We start from the raw sequence: 24,908 nt of genomic DNA, 5'->3' as shown, positions 1-24,908 counted from the left end.
TCTTGGAAAAGTGCTAAGCAGGGGAGTAGGAGATACAGGCTTCCAGTTGTGGAATGAATAAGTCATGGGAATAAAAGGTATAGTACAGGGAACATAGTCAATGGTATTTTAATAGCCTTGTATGGTGGCAGATGGTAGCTACACTTGTGGTGGACATAATGTACAGAGTTGAATCACTATGTTATATATCTGAAACTAATGTAACATCGCGTGCCAACTCTTTTCAAATAAAAAAAAACTTTAAAAATTGAAAAAGAAAGGTACTTAGTGATGTGATGTTAACAGGCTCTGCAGATATAATCTTGACTAAGCATTTATTCTTGGAAATATTCAGGACAGGATGCTTAGGTGGTTACCTTAACAGTAGGTTATGATCCCAGCACTCAGGGACTGACAAGGTAAAAATGGTAATAATCCTGACATAGTATTATGAGTAGATTCAAAAGAGTCTTACTAGGATGAACGACTTGTCTTGGTTTATCTGGAGTTCTCCTGGTTGTAAAATAGAAAATCTCATGTCTCGGCCTTGAGGAATCCAGGATGATTGGCTACCCTACTCCCTACACTTCTACTTAAAATTTTTCAGGTGCACAACAGGTCTATAGGCAAATGCCCAACTACCCCAAAATAGTCTCAGGGAAGTCTCAGAACACTCCCACTTATAAGTCTCTTGGAGCTAGTTTCCTTATCTCTAGGATAAGGAGACTGAATTCAATGATCTCTTGTGCTTTGCTAGTCAAAGTGCATCAGCATCACCTGGGAGCTCCTTAGACATGAGCCACCTCAGGTCCCACCACACACATCCTGAATCAGAATCACTAGGTGATTTTTATTAAAGTTTTAGGAGCACTGCTCTAAGGTCCTTCTAACTTTATTTTCCTATGATTCTATCTCTAGCTATTTGTACTTAGTGACTTGATCTCTGTCCCAGAGCATTATAACCTCATTAGGAACATGTCAGAGCTAATGAGCAATTTGAATTCAGCGTGGATACAAACTTTGCTGCATTTCATGGAGAAAGGATTAATTTGTTGTGCTATTTGCCCTGGAGCAAGCACCCTAAGAGTTGATTTACAAAGCTCCCACAGTCTTGATCTTTTGGGGTTGTATGTTGATGGAGATCTGATATGGCACAAGCCCCCTGCTGTCTTCACTCTCAGCTCTTACCTCCCTCCCCCTGCAAGAGGTCCCCCCCCCCCCCAAGGGCAGGGTGTGAGGCCTCTTGGAGTTGCATAAACAAGGCATCCATTCCCCTTTGCTAACAGCTAAGTGGCTGGAGTGTGATTTCTTCCTGGAAAGGCCCCCTCCATGGTCCAATTCCACTGTAAGTTTTTTGTTTGACATTGGAGACCTTGTATTTCTGTTTCTGTTTCTCACTACCTTATTTAGGTCTGATGTGTACTCATGTTTGTGGCACTTCCTTTTTTATCATTTCCTCTGACTTGAACCATAACAGTTGAGTTGACAGAGATATATGCATATATTTGAAGTTGGTAATAATACTTTATAATCAGGGGAAGAAGAAATTCCCACCCTCTCCAAGGCAGAGTCTAGTTTATGTTTTGTTAAAATGACAATGTGCTTCATTCACATGACTGCTGCTTCTCTCTCTCACCAGTTGTAAAAACATGCTTTCTATAGGAGCCACAGAACTTCTGGGTAGTGTTCTTTTCCCAGCTTCTATTACTTCAAGACTCATGCTATCAACCCCATCTTTCCTGAGAAAACAGGGATGGTGTTAGCCCCATTGTGTGAGTCAGGACCTCATTTCAGAAAAATAGGTCAGCAACTGTTTTTCTCCAGAGGTCCCATCCTGATGATGTGCCTCACGTCGTTCTTGGATGTATTGCTTCCCCTACATTTAGATAGATGTTTTCTTCAGAATAGGGATAATTACATGGAACAAAGATAATATTACCAAGAGTTTGTTGTGTGCTCCTTCCACATCTCCTTGATATAAGCTCTCCTCCCTGTCTCTTAAATGCTAACATTGGGGCACCTGGCTGGCTCAGTCAGTAGAGCTGGCAACTCTAGATCCCAGAGTTGTGAGTTCAAGTCCCATGTTGGTATAGAGATTACTTAAAAAAATAAATGTTAATGTTTGTTAGGTTCTGTGCGGCACTTTCCCTTCTTCTCAAGTTATACTTTTCCAAGGTGATCTGGGTTACTTTACCATTTCAGTTAAACATAGAGTGATGCTTCCAGACTTTTTTCCTCTAGTCTATACTGCTCTACTGAATTCCAGACCCATTTATCCAATTGCCCTGATGTTCTGCAGTGTCCAATGTTGTAGCCACTAGCCACAAATAGCTACGAAGCACTTAAAATGTGGCTAGTCCAATTGAGATGTACTGTAAGAGTAAAGTATAATCCATATTTCTAAGATGTCAGAGAAAAAAACCAGAGATCTCAATAACTTGTTTATTTTTATTATGTTGAAATAGTATTTTGGATAGAGTAGGTTAAATATATTAAAATTAATTTCACCTGTTTCATTTTACTTTAAAATATTTTTTTAAGTTTATTTATTTATTTTTAGAGAGAGAGTACAAGTGGGGAAGGGCCAGAGAAAGAGGGACAGAGAGAGAATCCCAAGCAGGCTCCACACTAACAGCGTGAAGCCCGAGGTGGGGCTCGAACTCACGAACTGTGAAATCATGAAGTGAGCCAAAATCAGATGCTCAACTGACTGAGCCACCCAGGTGCCCTCATTTTACTTTTTTAATGTGGCTTCTATAAATTTAAGATTATACTTGTGCCTTGTGTTCATGGCTTCTATTATATTTCTATTGAGCAAAAATGCTTTAATGTTTCTACTAGAGTATATACTAGCCATCTCAAATTTGACTTGTTAGAACTGAATTTTTGTTCTTTATCCATAGATTGTTCCTCTCTGGATGTTGAGGCTTCCTGGGTGTTCAGGCAAATGCTTCAGTCATCTAAACCAGAAGCGTGGAGTCATCCTTGACTCATCTTTTACCTCATTTTTCACATATATCACCTGCCAAGTCCTGTCCATTTTATCTCTTAAAATAAAAAATCCCTCTTCAGTCTTTGTACTTCTCTCCATCCCAAGTTTCCCACTCTATTTCTCTCACCTATTGGATGACAACAGCCTGTTAGCTTGCTGTCTTGCTGTGACCTCATCCTTGAACTTTGTAAATGCAGATCTGGTCTTGCCATCCATTCATTCCTTTGCTTAGAACTTTTTAAGAGCTTCCAGTGCCTCTCAAAGACAATCCCACAGTGTTACTGTCTCACAGGTCCTTCATGACTTGCTCCCTGTTTATGGTTGTAGCATCATCGCTCAGTGCTTTGCCATCCCTTCCATACATCCCATGCCTCAGCCACGCTCAACTTCTCTGTGCCTTTCAGTTCATAAGGTTCAGTTTCTGTGAACTCAGCATGAAGGTTATTTTCTTGAGTAAGCTTCCCTGAGTTTCCTGAACAGGTTTTGGTATCCCTGCTGTGTGTTGGCTATCTATATTTGCTCTGCCCGATACTCAAAGGTCCTGTATAGCTCTATAAATTGTCCATCTCTTGTAGATGGTAAGCAGGGCAGGGATAGGGCTTAGCTGTTTCTTTGTTCAAATTACAGTGCCCAGTATCGTGCTGAACACATAGTGACTCAATAAAATTAGTATTTTTAAAACAAAATTTTTTTTAACGTTTATTTATTTTTGGGACAGAGAGAGACAGAGCATGAACGGGGGAGGGGCAGAGAGAGAGGGAGACACAGAATCGGAAGCAGGCTCCAGGCTCTGAGCCATCAGCCCAGAGCCTGATGCGGGGCTCGAACTCACGGACTGTGAGATCGTGACCTGAGCTGAAGTCGGACGCTTAACCAACTGAGCCACCCAGGCGCCCCTAAAATTAGTATTTAATAAATGAATGTAAGTCAAAAAAATTATTGACTTCCCCAAATTTTCCTCTAATGTCCTTACTGTCCATTTCTCTGTTAGGACATGTTTACGAGGAGTTCATGGCACTCAACTTTTGTTTTGGAGACCCAAGTTTAAAATACTATCCTGTCTTTATTTCTAAACTCCTAGGAAAATGTAATATTTAAGAATGTTCTTTTATAATGTCTTCTAGGCTTTTGCTTTCCTGAAGCTTTCAGTTGGCCAGATGATGCATTTCAACAGCTGATTCCTTCTTTTCTCTACCCCTACCCACCCCTGCTGAATTAGTAGTTTGCCTGCAGTTGCAGCTGTTTTCTTTCCCTGGTGTTTTAGATGCATTGTTGTAATGGGGAGAATAGTAACTCAACCCTCACAATTACAATCTGGGAATTATTATTACTATTAGTAGTAGTAGTCGTCGTCATTGTCGTTGTCTAGAGCACTCTACAGGTATTTCATTTGTCATGGACTTATTCAAATATCAATAAATCAAACCATGATCTCTCTCTAATCATTCACTCTATTGAGTGTGGGACAAATTAAAAGAGTTTGTAAGACATTGCAGGTTGGCCAACCAGTCCCTCTAAATTTATAAGATGTACATAAAATAGTTGGGACACAAGCATGTATTTGAAATTATTTTTAAAAGACTAAAGAATAGAGAAGTAAGAGTTATTTGTGGGTACAAGTCATAACTGCCCCCCACTTCCTAAGAAGTATTTTTCTGGAGAAATTACTTTCTTTGCTTCAGTTCTCACATCAATAAAATGGACATAATGGTATTTATCTCACAAGGTCATTGCCTGGCATATAGTGAGTACTTAATAAATGTCATCTGTAAAAAGACATATTTTATGTCTATTTTACAGCTGTAATTTACAAAACAACATATAAATATACTGCTAACTGAATAAAATACTATCGATTTTATGTTTCTGAGCAACAAATGCCTGGCAAGGGAATTAAGTAAGCTCAAATGTAACTTAATCCAATTCTTCAAAAATAAGGAATACTTTCCAACAGTTATGTGATGCTCTACTGATCCAGCAAAACCTTCCAGCTAATCATAGAATTTGGAGTCATTGAGGACATTCTTTGATTCATTGTGCCCCAATACCTTCTTTTTCTTTCTTCCTACTTCTGGAAAAGAAAAGGTTAAAGTTCTTGTTGATCACCTTGATTCTTAGATCTTGCTTAATATCCTCTCCTGTAGTGCTTGCGTTCAGTTTTTACCTATGTAACTGCTGTTAATGTGTCAGTGTTCAAAGTATAAGGCACCCCCTGCCTCTGTGAATGCAAAAGTAAAGAAGAGTTCAAATGGAAATTTTGGCCTAGCTTTTCCTTTAATAATCGCCTAACTCTGTTTCCTAGGGATAAAGGCACAGCATTGCTAATGGTATCTTTTCAGTCCTCAAAAGAAAAAAAAAGTGAGACAGGAAAATTCCAAGAAGTATTATCCTTTCTTATCAGCAGAGGTTACAGAAATAAAATAGAAAAAGATCTAAAACTCATAACAGACCTCAGACTGAGAAATATCATCAACAATACTACATGGTTATTAAATTTCATGAATAATAAAGGGGCACAGTAGTGTGCTGGTAAGTGTTTAACAACTAGCTCTCTAGAATAAAAAGCCCTGATTTGTAGCATTTGCCCAATTTCATGGTGAAAATACTCTCCTATGACCTATTCATTCCTACTGATGGTAGGTATGCTGTCACTGAACACAGCCTTGGGTTGAGTGCCTGGCAAAGTTCATGAGTAAGCATTGGTCAGTTCCACCACAGCCCCTGGTATGTGTGTGTGTTTAGAAAAGGGAAGATAAATTTGTTTGTTTGTTTATTGATTGGTTTATGAGAGAGCATGTGTGCACATATGCACGTGAGCAAAGGAGGAGTAGTAAGAGAGAAAGAGAATCAGAAGTGGGCTAGGAGCTATCAGCACAGAGCCCCATGATGTGGGGCTAGAACTCATGAACCATGAGATCATGACCTGAGCCAAAATCAGGTACTTAACTGCTTAAGCGACTGTGACAACCAGGCCCCCCAGGAAGACAAGTTTCTTAGTCAAACTCCCTACCTGATATATAGTAACATTGTTTTTAAATATCCCTGACAAATGGTTGTTTACTCCCTGGGGGCATAACTCCGATGGTGATATTCACATGTTCTGAGGTAGTCATTCTGACTGAATTCAACAGATCAAGAGAAGTGTATGAAGGATTATTTTAGGTAGGATAGTTGGCATCTATTTCTTCTCTTCATAGATTAAGATATAATGAGAAGTATTGTCCTAAGTGTGCTGTAAAAACTATAGACACTACCTTTGAGGAGATGCTAGGTTGATTCCAGGGCTTCTCTAAATTACATTATTATTACTTCAGCCAACTCTGAAAAAAGACAAACAGAAATAGAGACCCACAAAGTCATGATGGAGTGATGTTGGGGTACACCCATCAGAAAGACAAGGATTATTAAATCATATGGCTTCCTCTCTGCTTACCAGTTCTATTTTGTATGTGAATACGAGGATTATTTTTTCTTTAAATTTTTAATGTTTATTTATTATTGAGAGAGCATGAGCATGGGAGGGGTAGAGAGAGTAGGAGACACATAATCTGAAGCAGGCTCCAGTCTCTGAGCTGTTAGCACAGATCTCGTCGCGGGACTCGAACTCACAAACCAGGAGATAATGACCTGAGCCAAAGTCAGAAGCTTAACTGACAGCCACCCAGGCACCCCTGTGAATTCGAGGATTATTAAAAGTTTGGGGTAAAGACTTAATGTTGTGGCTTTCTTCCTCTTTTTAGGTGTCTTACTCAGAATGAGAAATATTTTTAGGTGTTTCTTAATAAGGGTATATAAAAATTATTGATACATATAAAATATCACTGGATGGTGCCAGCTTAGAGGTAGGATGATGGATTTCTGACAAAGACTTGTTATGAGCTCAATGTATTTTAAAGGGTGCTCAAGCAGGGCTTTGTCACACACAAAAAAATGTTGGCTGTGCTCAAAATTTCGATTTTGTACTCTTTGTGCAGTAAAAGATGAGAGTGACAGCAGTAAGCGTGGATATTCAAGAGATGCAGCACCATTTGAGGCTAGTTATTAGGATGTGTCTGGCTTAGGAGATGTGTAATTACAAGGGGTTTATTTCACAATTGTTCTGAATTGAGAGCATTTAGAGCTCAATGCAGTGTTTGTCTTAATACAGAGATATGGACCCTCAGGAAAAGTAAGCTAATGGTAAACACAAACCAGGGAGTTAATATTTGTTCTCATTGGTATTGTTGATTGCCTAACAAATCCTTTGTGGGCAGTATACATTCAACAGTTCTACACAGTATATGGGCACTAAATTACAAAACTGTTTATGCGACTAGTATTTTAAATTGGTACTTAGGCTGGGAAGTTTTATCAAGCGATAGTGCTATATTTCTAAAGGAAAATATCCCTTAGTTAAAAACAAGCTTCGTTATTAAAAAAAAAAAAAAGAATAAAACTTAAGGCACCCCTTTGAGCAGGAAAAGGAAAGGAATGGTTTGTGGTTCTTTTGTCTTTTTGATTATACCCAGAGCTGTTGCTGATGCAGAGGTAAGGGTTAACATTTAAAATGGACTGGTTGCCTCCTGATTTTTTGCACATAAAGCCATGAGAAGTTCAGGGAGAGACTTCTTCCCCTAGTAATGAAGCTCTCTGCTGCTAATGGCCCATGCAGACTCCCTTGGCTCCTCCAAATTAGAAATACTTTTGTGCTCCTTTGCTTCATTAACAGTAAAGAGAGGGAGATTGGTGGCTATTTAGGGCACAGGGAAATTGGTGGCTATTTAGGGCAAGTGAAAATTGTAGTCATTATGGTTGGTAAATTCTCTTCATGGTGTTCTTCGAGTCTTGATGTTCTTTTGGTGCTTTTCAGAAGAGCCCACCATTGTCACTTCTGGCATTTGGCCTAGAAGGATGGGAGCTGATTTGACTTTGGAGTTTTGGCCCCCAGTGATGGTCAACACAAGGCATCTTGCCTATGGGGAGATGGGTGTTTGACATTTTAAATTTGTTTTTGGAATGCACCATTTCCACTACCAGTTGAATAAAGGTATATTTGATAACCTCCTTCTCTACATGGATTGAATTACACGAAGATGGTGCTGCCCATGAGTACCTGTAAAACTGCATCCCACGTAAACTTTAGTTGAGATGGATGGGATGGCATGGGAGAGTCGGGGCAATGCATGAAGAAGGAAGAGGAAAGGATAATTTAGTATCACAATGTGCTATGATGGGCCTCTGGTTGATCAGACAGTTAGCATAAGATTATTGGATGCTGCTTAGAAGGGCAAGGGCATCAGAAGGAAGGTACAACTGTCCCAGAGACAAACATAACTGAATTAATGTTAGTGTGTAGTGGGTTTACAATATTTGAGGAGGAGGTCATGTTTATAAGAGCTTTTGGAAAATGGAGAGTATGGTCTAAAAAATGACTCCTTCAATAATTGGAGTTACAAACAATAGAACCAGGAGAAATTGTACCCTAAATGTTGATTTATAAATGTGATACTGTTAGAAAGTTGAGAATTAATTCTAGTCAAAATTATCAGGAAGATTCTTGGGGCCACATCACTGAAATTAAGAAGCATTTGTGGAAATATCTACCCCATTGATTTTTCTTTTAATTTTTAGAATTTTTAATGTTTTTTTAAATTTTAAATTTGAGAAAGAGAGAGCAGGGGAGGTGCAGAGAGATGGAGACACAATCTGAAGCAGGCTCCAGGCTCCCAGCTGTTAGCACAGGATTTGAACTCAAGAGCAGTGAGATCATGACCTGAGCCAAAGTTGGACGCTCAACCGACTGAGCCACCCTGGCACCACCCCCCCAATTGATAGATTAAAAAAGTTTATTTATTTATTTTGAGAGAGACGGAGACAGAGTGAATGAGGGAGTGGCAGAGGGAGAGGGAGACAGAGAATCCAAGGCAGGCTCTATGCTACCAGCATAAAGCCAGATGCAGGGTTTGAACTCATGAAACCATGATACTTGCAGAATCTCAAATACTCAGAATCATTCTGTGGACTGTGAAGAATCCCACTTTACATACTGATCACTATACCTGCTGCAGCCAACCTCTCTACCTCTTTGGTATTTCTTGGTTCCAACTTTATCTCCTCTTAACATATTTGTTTTACATTTATTTCTCATAAGACTTTTTAAAATGCATTGGTTGGACCACATTGTGCTGGATCATCTCCTGGGACTCTGGGGTGCACGGTTTTAGTTGGAGGCATAGAGAGTCATGACGACTGAGGACAAATGGCTAGAAAATACAAGGAAGAAAAGTTAGCTTTCTAAAGATTGCCTAAAGATTAAAATGTAAAAACAAACTCCATAAATGTAATGATCTTCTATGGGAGGATATGAATATCTCATAACTAGCAGAAGGGACAGGCAGAAATTTGGAGGGAATTTTTGCAATGGATTAGAAGTTAGGATAGATGACCTTTATGTCCATTCTAAAAAATACGAGTTTAGGATTGTTCTTTAGTTCCAGTCTGAATCCTCGTATACGTATGAAAAATGCTAAATATCCCAAGCCCAAGGACAGAAAATCCCCCTCCAAAACTTCTAAAGGTTCAGTTAATGCTGCATGGGGAAATCTGGGGAAAGAGTAGTTTTTTTTCTCCCTCAAATTTCTGAGCATTTTTAAATTCCTTTCATTTTATTAATTAATGAATGAAAGAAACACATTTATTCTTACAAGAAGTATGTATAAAATACTGCATTTCCTGGGCCAAGGATCTGTACCATGAAAAGTTTTGAGTGTGTTTTTAAATGACCAAATACCGTGGGTACATTGCTAAACATTAAAATAAATAGTACAGAATGGCAAATCTGGCACATATGAGGTTCTTTTTTAAATGAGCTGTGAGTAGGGGCGCCTGGGTGGCTCAGTCGGTTGAGCGTCCGACTTCGGCTCAGGTCATGATCTCGCGGTCTGTGAGTTCGAGCCCCGTGTCGGGCTCTGGGCTGATGGCTCAGAGCCTGGAGCCTGCTTCCGATTCTGTGTCTCCCTCTCTCTCTGACCCTCCCCCGTTCATGCTCTGTCTCTCTCTGTCTCAAAAATAAATAAACTTAAAAAAAATTAAAAAAAAAATAAATGAGCTGTGAGTAGATATTACTGGGCTTAGTGGTGATGACTGAATACATATATTATCTCTAAGTTTCACGGTAGATATATATCAAAGATACATACTGTTGTTGCCTCCATTTTAGAAAAAGCAAATTAAATCCTAAAGAGGGTCAGTAATTTGCCCAAATTCATCTATCTAGTGTATGCAAATATAGATTCCCAATTTATACCCATTTGACCATAGTACCCAAGCATTTAACACTAAAAACAGTTTTCTTTCTATAAAATGCACTGGATTGTAAATCGGCTTTGGATATGCGCAGGCCACACCTTACTTTGAAAACCCAACATCCTCCTTTGTCTCATTTCCCTCTAGTTTGAGAATTTAATTATCTGCCTGCAGCAAAATGCCACAGTTGAACATTCTCATGGAAATCAAACCGAAGGGGGAAGGACAGTCATAATGTGTATTGATTTTTTTTTTTTTTTTTTTTTTTTTACTTTTGCCTCTTATTTTCTGTCCACTTTGACTTTCTTTTAGGGTCTTAGCATGTGGCTAAATCTTTTTATGTTCTAGTGAAGTCTTAAAAATCACTTTCTGTATAATTTGTAGAAATTAATAAATTTCTAGTTCTACCTTGTGACATTCATAATAATTTTGCTGTACTCTGCCTCAATTTCCTCATTTGCTAAAATGCACTTCTAGAAATGCTTTATATAAATTAGGAAGTTGGCACCAGCTGTTTTGGAGAGAGTTCATCCATTCACTCTTCTTTCATGTAATAAACATCATTTGAGTGCCCGTAGGTGTAGGCCCTGTGCCAGGGTAGAGGATACTAAAAAGGAGAAAATATCTCTAACTTCAAGATCTCACAGTCTATGTTAATAAACAAAAAAATCCAGCACTAGGTGGGAATAAGCACTGGGAATTGTGCAAGCACACAGGAGAGGAGCCAGGTCATCTCTTCTTTCTGGGGAAGGTGATTGGAAGGCTACTGAAGCCATTTTTACCAGGTGGTTGGAGGTGGGCTTCTGAGAGTCTAGGCACGTTAAGTTCTGGGTCTGAGTTATTGCCCCAATAAAAATATTTAATAACTATATGATATGTTTTCTGATGCTGATAAAATTGGTCTAGGGCAAAAATCAGCCCAGGGACAATTCTTTATAAAAATACTATTATATATTCTTGGCTATATGAAGTCATTAAGATGGCATTTATTAGTGGCCTCATATCTGAGTATTACTACCTTCAACCCACTAGACCAGTGGAATGCACTAATGATCCAGTGATGTCTTCCCACTGGGCTATTTTGACCCACAGAGTGCTTACTAAAAGTTCCATGGATACACAGACAAGATAGCTCAAGACACACATGGGAAGAATAGAAGATGAATTACCACTGATGGGAGAGGAGTGGATTAGATCCAGAATGGACAAATAACTCACAACTCATTTTTTTCTTTTTAAATTACCCTAGAGCTAATGCTCCAGATGTTCCTTATGATTTAATCATGACTGACAGCAGAAATAAGACAACCATAGTCAATTATGTACGTGACACATTGTCTAACCCTTATGGCTGGATGGCTCTGCTCTTGGATCAAGAGACTTACTCAGTGCAGTTTGAGAACCCTTGGATCAACAGATCTCTGCAGGTAACCCCAGGAATTCATTTACTGGTATGGACCATTTCCCAGGGATTCTTATCTTTTTTTTCTGTGAAATAGCAGTTTGCAGGTATTAACATCTTCTGGTACTGATAACTAAAACCACCACGGCATTTTGGCCTAGTGAATGTAATCTGAATATAAGATATGGTGGTTATTGTTTATTTTATTTTTTAAACTTGAAAATTTCTGAATCTGTTTGAATCTTACTTTGAATAACAGAATGGTTATACCTGAAATTTTAACTTTATTAATACAATGAAAAACATCTACTAAGCCTCCTATAGAATTATATTATTATAATATTAGGGATTAAGAACCAATCTTCTCCAGGGAGAAGAACCAATTTACTCCTGGAGAACCAATTTTCTTCAGGGAGAAGTGTTTGTAGCCCGAGAAAATGTCTTAACAAAACATTTTTACATTGCATACTGCCACCTTGTGGTCAAAGATTAACTTGCACATGAAGGTCTGGACCTTCATTGGGGTTGGTTGAAAGAGTCAAATGGTTAGGGGCATCCAAGATAGGAATAGCCATGTGGAAAGTGGGTGCATTTTTATGAAAAAAAGATAATCCAATGGATTTCTTTATGCTCATCTTCTTCCTTTTAATGCATTTTTTTCTTCCTGTCTCCTCACATACATTCTTCTTAGGTTCATGAGATCAGGTCTGACTTGGGACATAGTTTAAGGCAGAATCTCCTTTGATCCTTTCTCTAGCAACCCTTCCCACCCTTCCCCTACCTTCTCAGAAAGGACAGCTATTTCCTTCCCTTGAGGTTCCCAGGAGAACATCTTGGAGAATTTTCATGAGGTGAAGGCAGCAGAATGATGACTCTGGAGGTGAATTCCCTTGTGTCTATCCTGGTGCGGTACTCCCCTGCTTTGTGGTGTGGGGCAAGTTACTGAACCTCTGTCTGCCTCAGTGTCCTCATCTGTAAAATGAGGCAGTAATAGTAACACACGGAGTTGTTGAAAGATTGGATGTCTTGGTATGAATAGAACTTGAGCATGTAGCAAATGCTCCAACAGTGCTAGCTTATTACTATTATAAATGGATGGCCTTACTATCATTGCCTGCCTCTTTAGGTGATGGGAAAAAGTGGAAAAGAATTCTAGATCTGGCTATGTATCTCACGGCAGTTTGACCTGGGACAAGTCAATTCACTTGTCTTGTTTTTCTTCTCTGTTGAGGTTGTTAAACAAGAGAAACTTACAGAGTCTTTCCATCCTCATGTTCTAAGATTCTGTAGCTCTGGTTATGAATTTATTATGGAGTGGATTTAAATGAGCCTATTTTCTGCAAGAAGAGTAGTCTGGGTGTGAATTGCTGTGTTTCTAACCTACTCTACTTGCTTTCTTTGTATCTATTTTCTGGGGAAAGCCTTCCTTATTAAATGAGCATTATTGTATTGTTCTCTCACTTAAAGTACTCAGCAACGTTTGGCAACTTTGCGCCTGGGAATTACCTCCTGCTCATGCACACAGTCTCGTGGCCTTACCCTGACATTCTCATAAGGTGTGGGAGTCGGGTAGGGCAGTCCCTTCCATCTCTGCCATCACCTGGTCAGGACCAAGGTTGTGACTGGTTCTTCAATACCCAGTTGAGGCAACTCACCTATCTGGGTAAGTATAACTGGATGAGAATTTTGAGGGCACACAGTGGGAAACCACCATTCACTCTCCAATTCTAAACGTTTGTGGTATGAAGTTATGAGGAACTGGAGGGGAGAGCCATGTGTTGCTGTGAAATGATTGGACTCTGAAATCTGACAGCTTGGGCAGTTGTCCTGAGTTCCATGTCCCTTCTCCTTGTGCCTAGCCATATATCCACAGAGTCTGATCTACACTTGAGCTCAGGGACTATTAAATTTTAATAGCACCAGAGAGGGGAGTATGGTTAATTCTCTGGTATTTGTAAGTCTTTGCCGAATGGATTGTTGTATATTTTATTTGCACTGAATTGTACCATTCAAATTTTATTTCTGATTTGATCAACCATAAACTATAAAAACTCAGGATGGACAGAGATCCCTGAGACTGTTTTACCACTAAAGCTGAATGCAGCCATTAAGTAAGAACAAATAGGTGACATAAACTTTATGACAAGGTTCACTTGATATATATTCTAGAAGAGAATTTTAATTTCAAATTGTTTTTTCTATTTCTTAGCATGCTTGTGAAGAGTCTGTCTTGTCTATTGGTCAGATTTTGTTCATGAACTGCAAACTTTAAATGGCCACATAAACCAAATGTGGTAAAGGAATACTTGTGGCATAAAGAAAATCAAGTCATGCAACTACAGATCTTCTTCTCCTTTGCTATCCTTATTTATTGAATTAATGGCAAGTTGTGCTATTAAGCTGTTTATTCACATATATGGTTTAAGTGCACATCTGTGTAAGTATGTATATTTATATATAGATGTACAGCTGTGTGCATATATGAGCGTATATATGATGTAGATGCATTTTTCAGTTTAAAACATTTTTATTAGGTAGATAGCCTTTATTAATTAAAAAAATTCTTTGTATCAGAATAACCTAGGGTCTCCACCTTTAAATGATAGGAGTTGGAAAAGGGACAGGAAATCACAGAGGGTTAGTTGGTTGATTAATAAACATGGAGACTGTAGGTCCTTAGGAGGATCCCCAGTGCTCTATGCAGTGGTTTCTGTGGTCATTTGTGCCACCTGTATCCTCTGAGTGAATGGGTGGGTAGGTGGCTAGAGCTACTTCTGTTCTCATTTCTGGGCGGTCCAGTGAGGATGTGAGGATTCAGGGGGAACTGAGTCTTGTGCTGCTCCTCGGTGGTGGTGTCCTGTGCAGCTGTGTTGGATTGGGTGGGTTTGGTTATGATTTTGGATATCCTTTCCGTGAAGTTTGCATTTTTGCTGGAAAGCTAATAAGGCCATGATGGCAGTGAGGTAGTTGCTGCTGGTACCTCACCAAGACCCCGAGCAATAGTGTTCTGGCTCTTTGCCGATTAGTTTGTCACTTCCGTTTAATTGTTTTTTTGGACCACGTGACTTTATAGGTCTGGGTCCTAATTGTTTTTTTGGACCATGTGACTGGGATAATTTACATAAAATATATTTCGTCTAAGAGGAGAACATAAGTCAAGACCTCACAGTTTATGTGGACATATTCCTGATATTCAAAAAAATGATATGGGGAGGGTGGTTTATACAGAAGTTTCATTTTATCATAGTGAAACTGCTTGACCTCTTTCAGGTCCATTGAATTTCCTGCCAGGGGTGGGGGATGGAGAGACCATGCTCCTATTCCTGGCTAGCTTTGCATTCAGAGTGCTGCTTCACTGACAGCTGGCTGTGTTTCATTAATTTGTTGACCACTTCTAAGCGGACCATCTTTTGTATTGTTTGTTTGCAACCTTACCACACATCCCTCAGGATAGGAAGTTAAAAAAAAATCACAATTATCTCTGTTTCCTCCATTTGGCTGCTTTGTGTGTGATTGTGAAGATACCTGACTCATCTTAGACTCAGTTGAGAAAAGAAAAAAATCAGAACCCAGGCATTCTAGCTCCTGGCTATAGCTCTCCCCACTAGAGTGTGCTGCCTACTAAATAATCATTGATCACTGACCAAATAGGGTGGGGAGTGCTAGACAGGGTTGTGGGAGAAAACTTCTCATTGATCCCCAGTGCCAAAAAACAAAAAGTCCTGCACACATAATACATGTTGAGAGTATTACTCTTCTCTGTGAAGGCAAGTTTTGTCTTTCTTTAGCAAATGTGTCTTTATGGGATGTAGGTTCTTTCGAAAGCTCATGGCCAGAGCTTACGGTTTAGGGTTTTAATCAGTGGCTGGCTATTTCACCTGGGGCGCACAATTATAAATGCTCCATGTCTCAGTGGCTTCAAGTATACGATGAGGTTAAGAATATCTACTTATCTCTTGGAATTGTGGTACAAAACACCCAGATATCTTCAAATGTGATTAGTATACCCTGTTACTTTACTACACATTTTCTCAGTAGATTATTTCTCTAGATTTTTTCTTTTTTTCCTAGAAGATTAGCAATGCCACATACCTTGAACTTAGCGTACATGTCATGACCTTTCTGAAACGGTCTCATTCCATTTTCCTTGACTAGATATTATAAGATAACTGAGATTCACGATAACATGACATATATGATACATTGTTTTCGTGTTCGAAATTTAATACCACTTAAGCAATTGTTACCCATAGAATAAGATAACCTAGCTCATTTAAGCATATCTTTTAAGAAGATTGGTTAAGGTTGCCTTTCTAAAGCCCCTGAGAATTTTGCCTAATAAGCCACTTGTGGAACAGACCATAGCAAAATACTTGTGTTCTATAGTTTGTGTTAGGACCATGAGGAGCAACGTTTGATGTGAGATATGGCGACAAATGGTTCCAAACTGTAACTTCTATGACATGCTTGGGAATGGGGAAGACTGCAGGATAAGCGTTCTTTTATATTTTCAGAGTCAGAGTCCAATCCAGCAAGCCCATTTTTTCTGTTTACGTGATTTGATGAACTAGCAGCTCCTGTCTCTGCCTTCCAGAGCCAGTTCCCCATTGCCTCTTTCCCTGCTGTTTTTCCAGGGATGTTTCAGTTCATGGTTAACTATTTTTATTTTTTAGTTACATTAACGCTATGAAATAATTAGTCAGCTAATTAATCTGGTTTACAAGCTTTGTAGGATTCTTCAGCTGTCAGTCAGGCCCAGGCCTGAGGCCTACATCTAGTCTCAGCTCTCTTGCCCATGTGATTCCCGTTGCCATGGCTACTGGCTACATCTGCTGACACCCCACTCTCTATTTATTGCTTAATTAAGAATTTCACGCTCAGCCCTTATCTGCCTCTAAGAACAAGCGCACACTGTTAAGAAATTCCAAATTTAGGCTCAGGCACAAGGAGAGCCTTTCTTGCAGGCTTGGCTGGATGGAGCCTCTCTAACGATCTTCTCGGCATCCCAGCCGCCACCCTTCAATCAAAAATCATTAAATGGGGCAGAGATAATGAGCATGTAGCATATCAAAAGAAGGATGTTTGCTTGGTCCAAAGGAGGAAAGGCTGCTAGACCCCATGCTCAGCTCCACTTCAAAGGGAGATGAGACTGCTCATCACTGGGGCCTGATAAAGCCTCATTTGTTCTGGGCTTGACTTATGAAAAAGGTCTGGTGCGTCAGGGTCCCGTCTCACAGACGCGGGATCCCCCAACCACTTGCCTCCACCTCTATCAGCCCCCCACCCCGCCCCGCCCTGGCCTTCCGCACACTCGTGTGTCAGCACTCAGGCAGCTGGGTCCCCCCAAAGCATCAGGCGGAGCGTATAATCACTGACTATCCACTCACAATGGCCACTTGTAGGGGGGTGGCTGGGAGGAGGCCTTCATCACAATAGGAACACAATTATTGCAGCTGCTAGGGAGGGCTATGCTTCTTCCTGTAGGAATATAATAGGACTTGCCCCAAAAGGGAGGAGAAGGCTGGGGGGAGGTGATGGGGGTTGAGAGGGGTGGAGGAAACCATCTTGAGTTGATTATTCATATTCTGACTCTTGGAAGCCCGATGCGGAGCCAGTGGGGTTCCAGCAGCTGCTCGTGCACAGTCCTCTCCTAATAATTGTACATTCTGTCAGGGGTCAACTTACTTTTGACCCTGTCCTTTTATATCACGAAAAGGCTCTTTAGGGCAAACTGTTGGGTTGTGGCAGGGTGCATTAAACGCCCACAGCCTCTTACCCTTGCTTTCTCCTCCACCCACCCAGCAGCCGGTGATAAATTCATGTCAGATGCTGAGCCATTCACAGTTGCCCTCCCGGGTTCACACAGCCCCGCTCTCGCAGCAGAGATGCAGCCGGGCTGGATATTGTGTGAGGCGGCAGCTGAGCCAGCGCCTGCGAGGCGCAGAGGCTCCTGCCTACCACCTTCTTCTGATCTGATGGAAAAAAAGACATGTCTAGCCAGGCTGGCCAGTGCCTGTCTCCAAACGGCCCCCTCGCCAAGATAAAGGCAGGCTGTTTGGCAAGAAGCCGGGCCTGTGTTCCAGGGCAAGAGGGCTATAGATAGAAAGACAGATGGATCTTATTGTGTGCTCCAGTTGTCCTGAAGAAGTCAAGTCACATCACACAGAAGGCTCAGAAAAGATGCTGTTAACTGGGAGATCCTGAAAATAAGGAGTGTCTGTCTTCCTGAGGTTGTGGCCAGGAGATCATGGGTACCTCCTGGGTTTCTGTCTTCTCAAAGAGGTCAGGGCTCGGGGATTAGGGCAGGCTGCTGCCTACATCCTTCTGTTGTTCAGCTGGTCCAGAAGACCCCCAACAACTCCTTGGGAAGGAATTCTGTTAGCATCTGTGGAGGAGAGAGGACTCAACTTGCTCCCCCGAGCATTTTGGGAGGCTTTTATAAGCAGAGCAGAATCATAATCCTTTGAAACTCTGCCGCCATTCCCATGCTGAGGCCCTCTAAGGCAATCCATAGCATTCTAGTTAATAAATTAATTTACATTCTTATAGAAAACTCATTCCCCAAAGATCCCCAAGGATTTTTGCCAGTAATATAGACGATTGACTTTGGGGACCTGCACTAACCTTTATAGCAAAAATATAGAGAATGGAACAGGAGCTGGCGATATGAAAAGAGACTTTGCCTGTCCGTTGCAAGAAACTTCTTTCCAAAAGGAAAAGGAAGGAAAAAAAGGAGAAAAGGAAAGAAAAAAGCAAGGAAGGAAAACTCAGAAGTCAGAATCAAATACTTTTTCTAAGAATCACTCAGATTAAGGAGCTAATTCTTAGGGATGCTGGTGGCTAGCCCTAGTTCATGTAGGGAATGGGTAGTACAACCAGTATTCAAAGTCAGCCTTTGTGACTCTAGTTTGGTGCTTTTTCTAGTATACTACTGTTGTGGGGGTATTTTTTAATGTCTATTTATTTATTTTTGAGTGAGAGACAGTGAACACAAGTGGGGAGAGGGGCAGAGAAAGAGGGAGCCAGAATCTGAAGCAGGTACCAGGCGCTGAGCTGTCAACGCAGAGGCCAGCACTGGGCTCAAACTCAAGAACTGTCAGATCATGACCTGAGCCAAATTTGGGCGCTCAACTGACTAAGCCACCCAGGTGCCCCATTATTGTTTGTTTGTTTTAATACAAGCTCACGTGTGTACCCTTGTAAACCAATTCTTTTCCCCCCTATTTATAGGAAAAACTTGCACTTATTGAGGGCTCTATACTTCCTAAATTTAGGTATTTGAATACCGTCTTCACCATTTGTCACATCCTATGCCTCTTGTACCTTTGTTTTCCTAAGATTTGTCTTAAATCAATTCCTGCACTGTCTTATTTTTAAAACCTAACCTCATTTTAAGCAATAATATCCATAAATCATTGGTTCAATGACCTAGTTGCTTTTTCTAAAATTCAGTAACATTCATAGCTATTAAAGTAAAACACTGATGCTACCAAAATCATTACCTCACATTTTATATTTTGAGAATATAATGTGATCTGCAAATTTTTGGTATCATTGATGAAAAGTAAGAAATGTGAACACAGGGATCTCTTTTTGATCTGGGTATCTTTCCTCACTTGCTAAGAACACCTGCTCCGGAGAACAAACCACATTTTTGAGAGAAGTTGTAAAATTCCTCAGTTCAGGGCTTTTTATTTTATTTATTGTATTATTTTTAAAATATTTGTCTGTTTGTTAATTAATTTATTTATTTAGAGGGTGGGGGAAGGGGCAGAGGAAGAGAGGGAGAGAGGATCTTAAGCAAGCTCCATGCCCAGCATGGAGCCCAACACAGGGCTTAGTCTCAAAACCATGAGATCATGACCTGAGCCAAAAATCGAGAGTTGGATGCCTAGCTGACTAAGCCCCCTAGGTGCCCCTTTTAGGGCTTTTTAAATATGCCTCATGGGCAAACAGCTGGAATGCTTGTTTCCAGGCCCCTCCCTTGGAAGTTCTGCTTCTGTAGATCTACACAGAATCCAGGACATGACAGATGCCCCATACAAGTGTGGCAGGCATCACTGAGTCACAATAACAATCATTATTGTTTTCTGAGTTAATTAATGAAGGTTTAATTGTGCTAACTCTCAGGACTGTAGTTAATGTAGATATTAGATATGTCTATTGTGTCTTTTTTTAAAATTTTTTTTTAACGTTTTTATTTATTTTTGGGACAGAGAGAGACAGAGCATGAACGGGGGAGGGTCAGAGAGAGGGAGACACAGAATCTGAAACAGGCTCCAGGCTCTGAGCTGTCAGCACAGAGCCCGACGCGGGGCTCGAACTCATGGACTGCGAGATCATGACCTGAGCCTAAAGTCGGCCGCTTAACCTACTGAGCCACCCAGGGGCCCCATGTTGTGTCTTGAATAAGTTCTTTTACACCTAAAAAAACTTATATCCTTCCATGAATGAAAGCTTTTGGGGATAATGGAAGACTCAAAGATGATCACAGGATTTTCATATAATGTTTCTGTGAAGGATTTTATTTTTTTTATTTTTTATTTTTTTATTTTTTATTATTTTTTATTATTTAAAAAAAAATTTTTTTTTCAACGTTTTTTATTTATTTTTGGGACAGAGAGAGACAGAGCATGAACGGGGGAGGGGCAGAGAGAGGGAGACACAGAATCGGAAACAGGCTCCAGGCTCTGAGCCATCAGCCCAGAGCCCGACGCGGGGCTCGAACTCACGGACCACGAGATCGTGACCTGGCTGAAGTCGGACGCTTAACCGACTGCGCCACCCAGGCGCCCCTCTGTGAAGGATTTTAAAAGATCCTGTGTTAAAAGGGCCAAGGTGGCTGTGTTGCTGCCCCTGTGAAGCTGAAATCAGATGGAAGTATGGTCCTGTGAATCAAGCTTTAGCTACCAGGGACCAGTAATTCTCAATGGTTAAGAGAAAAAGGCTAATTTCTGGGGTGTGTGGTCATGTTTGCTGAATAGGGAGGGAGACACAGAGCAGGAGTGTACAGGTGTGCAAGATGGATTTGGGAGAAGAGGTGGGTGTAGAAGATAGGGCAAGCTAAGCTGGAATGTAGAGAGAGAGGATCAAACTTGACTGCTGGTCCATGAGAAGAGAGCTGGAACCTGGGTCCAGAGCAGACTGAGACTGAGAGAGAAGGCATGAGTCAGGGAGAGAATGGGTGAAATCTGCAGACACAAATTGCAGGTGCTGTTTCAGATTCTCTCCATGTGTAGTCAGTGGCTGACTTATGCTATGTAAATGTGATCTGAATGAGGGGCCCAAATATGTGCATAAACGTAATGGCAAAGCGTGAATGGGAATATGGATCAAGAATGAAATACAAAAGGAGTCAAGGCCCATTAAGATGCCACCTGTTTTTTTTTTTTTAATTTTTACATGGATAAGTACTTATTTCTCCCTTCAAAATTGCAACAGAGAATGGGACCTACTCAAGGAGATAATTAATTTTTCTCTTCCCTAGTGCCCTAGTGAGGACAAAATTTGCCAGGAACAGTACAAAATTCTGGAAGACACTAGTATCATATTTGGCTGAGTAACTCTCCTCTTCCTTAGCACATTTCTCACTTTCTTCTAGATCTCTGTGTTTATAGCAACCTTATATTATATAGCACTCATAAGAATAATTTGGCAATAATTGGCCCAAAGCCTTCTTTTCTTTTTGAGGACCAACCAGATATTTTTACAACCTGGGAAGGATCAACTGCAATGAGTTTCCATTTATAAACAAAGTAGATTCACCACTCTCATATTACAAACTTAGAAATCATAAGCACCGAGAAGACACATGCATAATATCACAGCCTGCGTAAGGCTTTTTTCCTGAGTCGTTACCTTTTTTCTCAGATTTTCATCCCTCTTTGTATTTTCATCCCTCTTTGTATTTGTCCAAATTGGAAGTGACACTTCACATTTACATTGCCTTTTAGAGAGTCAAAGCACTTAGCAAACTTTAGCAGATCTGGTTAAGTTGCTTACAACTCTGAATACTTGATGAGCCATAGGCTCATCATGATTAGGTACAGCTGTAAAAAGAGTAGAAGCATATTTCCTGGGTTTTGTTAACTGGCTGCTAGAATAATGAGCATCCATAATAACAGTATTGATAATCACTATTATTCATGTGCCAAGAACTGTGCTAAGCATGTTACAGGAGTTACCTCATGTTTTCTTCCCAATAACGCTATGAGGTAGATAGGACAACTATTTCCATTTTCACAGAAGTAAGGTTCAGAAATGGTGAAGTACTTGTCAGTTACCCACATCAAGGAACTGGAAGACCCAGGATTCAAACCCAAGGTGTTAGACCTCATTCAGCACCACTCTCTCTGGCTTCACTCTCAGGGTGTGGAAATGGTGTTGGGGAAGAATAACCCTCTGACCCACTCACATCTCAGAACCAGCCTGCAGAGGGCCATGTACAAGTGATGGTGAAGGAAAGCAGACTTTTTCAATCTTTCCTACTTTGGCAACTTTTCTCCATTTCTTTGGATACTGAAACTACTCCTCAGATTGAATGGTATTCAGACACTCGTTCTAACCAAATAGGTGATTGCTTTTCAATATATGTTTTTGGGAAGAGGCTCCCCAGGAGGTGGGGAACATTTTTGCATGTGTAGAGGCTGAACAAATTCAGTGGTCATGCAGTTCAGAAGCCATCAGTGTAGAGCGGCAGATATGATAGCCCACTGACCAGGAAGCCTTGGATTACTAAGAACAGGGCCTGAGTTAAGTGAGTTAGTGAATGGAAGGACAAGAGGAACAGCCTATAATCAGGGTTGGATATGGTGAGGGTTAGCCTTTTTAGTGTGCAGGTTAATCATCACCACGATGGCTACAGTGCACAATGCTTATGGTGGTTTTTTTCACCCAGGGGATTTTGGATACATTGATTATTTTCCCTATACTTCAAATTTATTGACCTATGTAGTGTGAAAAAATGATGACTCCATTTTTCCCTCCCCCAACCATTCCTCTTACAAGTATAAATTATACTTATTTTGAGTTAAATTAATAATTATAAAATGACTACAGTGGTTTTGAAAAAAGACTTTTTAAAGTGAAACTTTACTTTTTTACTTTACCTCTGTGGCTCTGTCTTAAGGAAGAGAACACAGATGTACTGAAATCTATAATTACTTGGAAGCTGCTGTTAACAAGGATGATTTATATAAAATCTTTAAATGAACTAATAACCCTTTCCAAATGATTCCTGGAATTTTTCCCAATTTTCCTTCTTTAGATTTTGATTCTTATACAATATTTAAAATATTTAAAAATATTACAATTTTTAATAACCCTTTAAAAGGGTTATTTCCTGCCTCTATTTGCTCATTTTGTTGAAATTGTCAGCTAAGTCCTGGGTATCCTGAGTTGAGCACTATAAATTTAGGATTTCTAGATTAGTCCATGAAAATTAAATGTTTACATGTCTAGCAATGTCTAATGTCCTAAGGTACATGAGAAAGTTCCTCCCTTCAAGATGTAGAGACAGAGCTAATGATAATGCAATCCTAAATTTATCACAGCTGATGCTTGATAAGTATTTGCTAAGTTGAGAGCAAGCTTGGGATAAATAATACCAATATCAGTGTGTTCACACGTGGGTAAGTTAGAGATTATAGAAAAAAAGATGAAATACTGGGCTGGTGGCATTATATTTATTTATTTATTTACTTAAGATAAAAAAATGGGTAAAATATACAAAGGATAAAGAAAGAATATAAGCAAAACCTTGGAAGTAGTGATAAAGTAGAACACTTAGAGAACCTGTTGGTCATTGTACCTAGTCGCAATATATGTACAGTGTAAGGAGAAAGCCATTCTATATAATGAAGAAAAATTAAATGAGAATAATTATCAAAATAAGAATAGAGGCATAGGAGAGGTCTCATCATGGATCTCTTTGAGGATTATTATTACTATTATTTTTTGTAATATTCTGAAGTGTATGCTTTGTAATTAGACAAAATGATCCTTGGTCTACTCTGTCCTGTGTGAGAGGAAAGGGTTTAGGGTTCCTTGGAAAGGCAAGTGGAGAGCATGGGTTTGGCCAAGTCCTCAAGGCTGCAGCCTTCAACGGCAGTGGGCCCTCCAGGGTGGGAGGTGTTGGTTCACATGACATCTGATAAGGCAGAAAGGTAATTAACCAATAAGAGACAAGGTGTTGCTGAAAAGTGGAGTTGGTGCACCTGATTACTAATTAATCAGGCGTGAGAGCACCTTGTAGATGCATCCACTATTTAATTATAGCAGCCTCTCTTGGCAAAGGAGCATATGTTCCCAGCTTAATCTACTGGTTTATACTGACATCAAATTGTCATTATCAGAAAGAATCAGGCCTTTTGATTATTTCCACTAATTTATTGAACACTTAAAATTAATGAACCCCAGGCCTTTTAAATGTGCTCAGTTGGTTTGGAAGATGAAGGAGAAAGGGGGGTGGAAAAAAGCCTTCATTAAAAGGACAATTTGTTTGGATAAAGGTAAAGCAAATACATTTCATGGGTGATCTGAACTCTATTGAAAAACACATGAATTCTAAAAGCCAAGCCTTCAAAATGATGGAGAGGAAGTAGGCTATGAGGTGTGCCCTCCTGACCAACATTGGCCTCCAAAGAACATATGGCTAAAGGGTCCCCTCCCTAATTATTTATGTGTCAATTCTCTTGGAGACCTCACTGCAATTAAGTTTAATCAAATAAAAGCAATCAAAATCAAATGTTGGAAATCAATTGTTAGACTAACTAACAAGGACTTTTTTTTTGAAAATGTAGTTAGGTTGGGAGGAATTTAGGATAAAGCCATCTTTATCACATGAATATCTTCTGTATTAAGATGTTCTTTGCATCACATCCAAGTCGTGTTTTTTTTTTTTTTTTTTTTGTGTGTGTGTGTGTGTGTGTGTGTTTAGTTTCAGGTGAAGGCCAAGTCCAAGTGACTCTACAGGTGAAGGAAGGTGTGCCCCCTACTATTCCAGGTGAGTATTAACCCACTCACCAAATAGAAGTGCCTGGTACAGCCGAATGTCCTCCAATAATAGTTCTAGAAATTCCTTCAATCTAATTGTTTTATAAACAGGCAATGCTTTCATGCCTAACGATTCCCTATTGTGTCATCCCTATAACTGAAAAATGTGTCTGCATTTCAAAGAAAGATATAAGAAGGGTGCCTTTCAAAACATTGGAAAGTAAGAATTAAAACATGTAAATAAGCACATTTCATAAA

At 40.0% G+C, this 24,908-nt stretch overlaps 1 protein-coding gene across 1 annotated transcript in view; it reads left to right on the top strand.

Moving 5' to 3' along the window:
- The window catches only part of PKHD1 (PKHD1 ciliary IPT domain containing fibrocystin/polyductin), a 483,789-nt gene that overhangs the window by 231,752 nt on the left and 227,129 nt on the right, over positions 1-24,908 (top strand). Inside the window, exons 48-50 of the mRNA XM_049653801.1 lie at positions 11,505-11,682; positions 13,125-13,320; positions 24,595-24,660. Coding sequence (XP_049509758.1) covers positions 11,505-11,682; positions 13,125-13,320; positions 24,595-24,660 — 440 coding nt within the window. The remainder of the gene's footprint in view (positions 1-11,504; positions 11,683-13,124; positions 13,321-24,594; positions 24,661-24,908) is intronic.

The sequence above is a fragment of the Panthera uncia genome, assembly GCF_023721935.1.
Source record: "Panthera uncia isolate 11264 chromosome B2 unlocalized genomic scaffold, Puncia_PCG_1.0 HiC_scaffold_24, whole genome shotgun sequence".
In the NCBI taxonomy this organism is placed as follows: Eukaryota; Metazoa; Chordata; class Mammalia; order Carnivora; family Felidae; genus Panthera; species Panthera uncia.
This window is presented reverse-complemented; position numbering and strand designations above follow the sequence as displayed.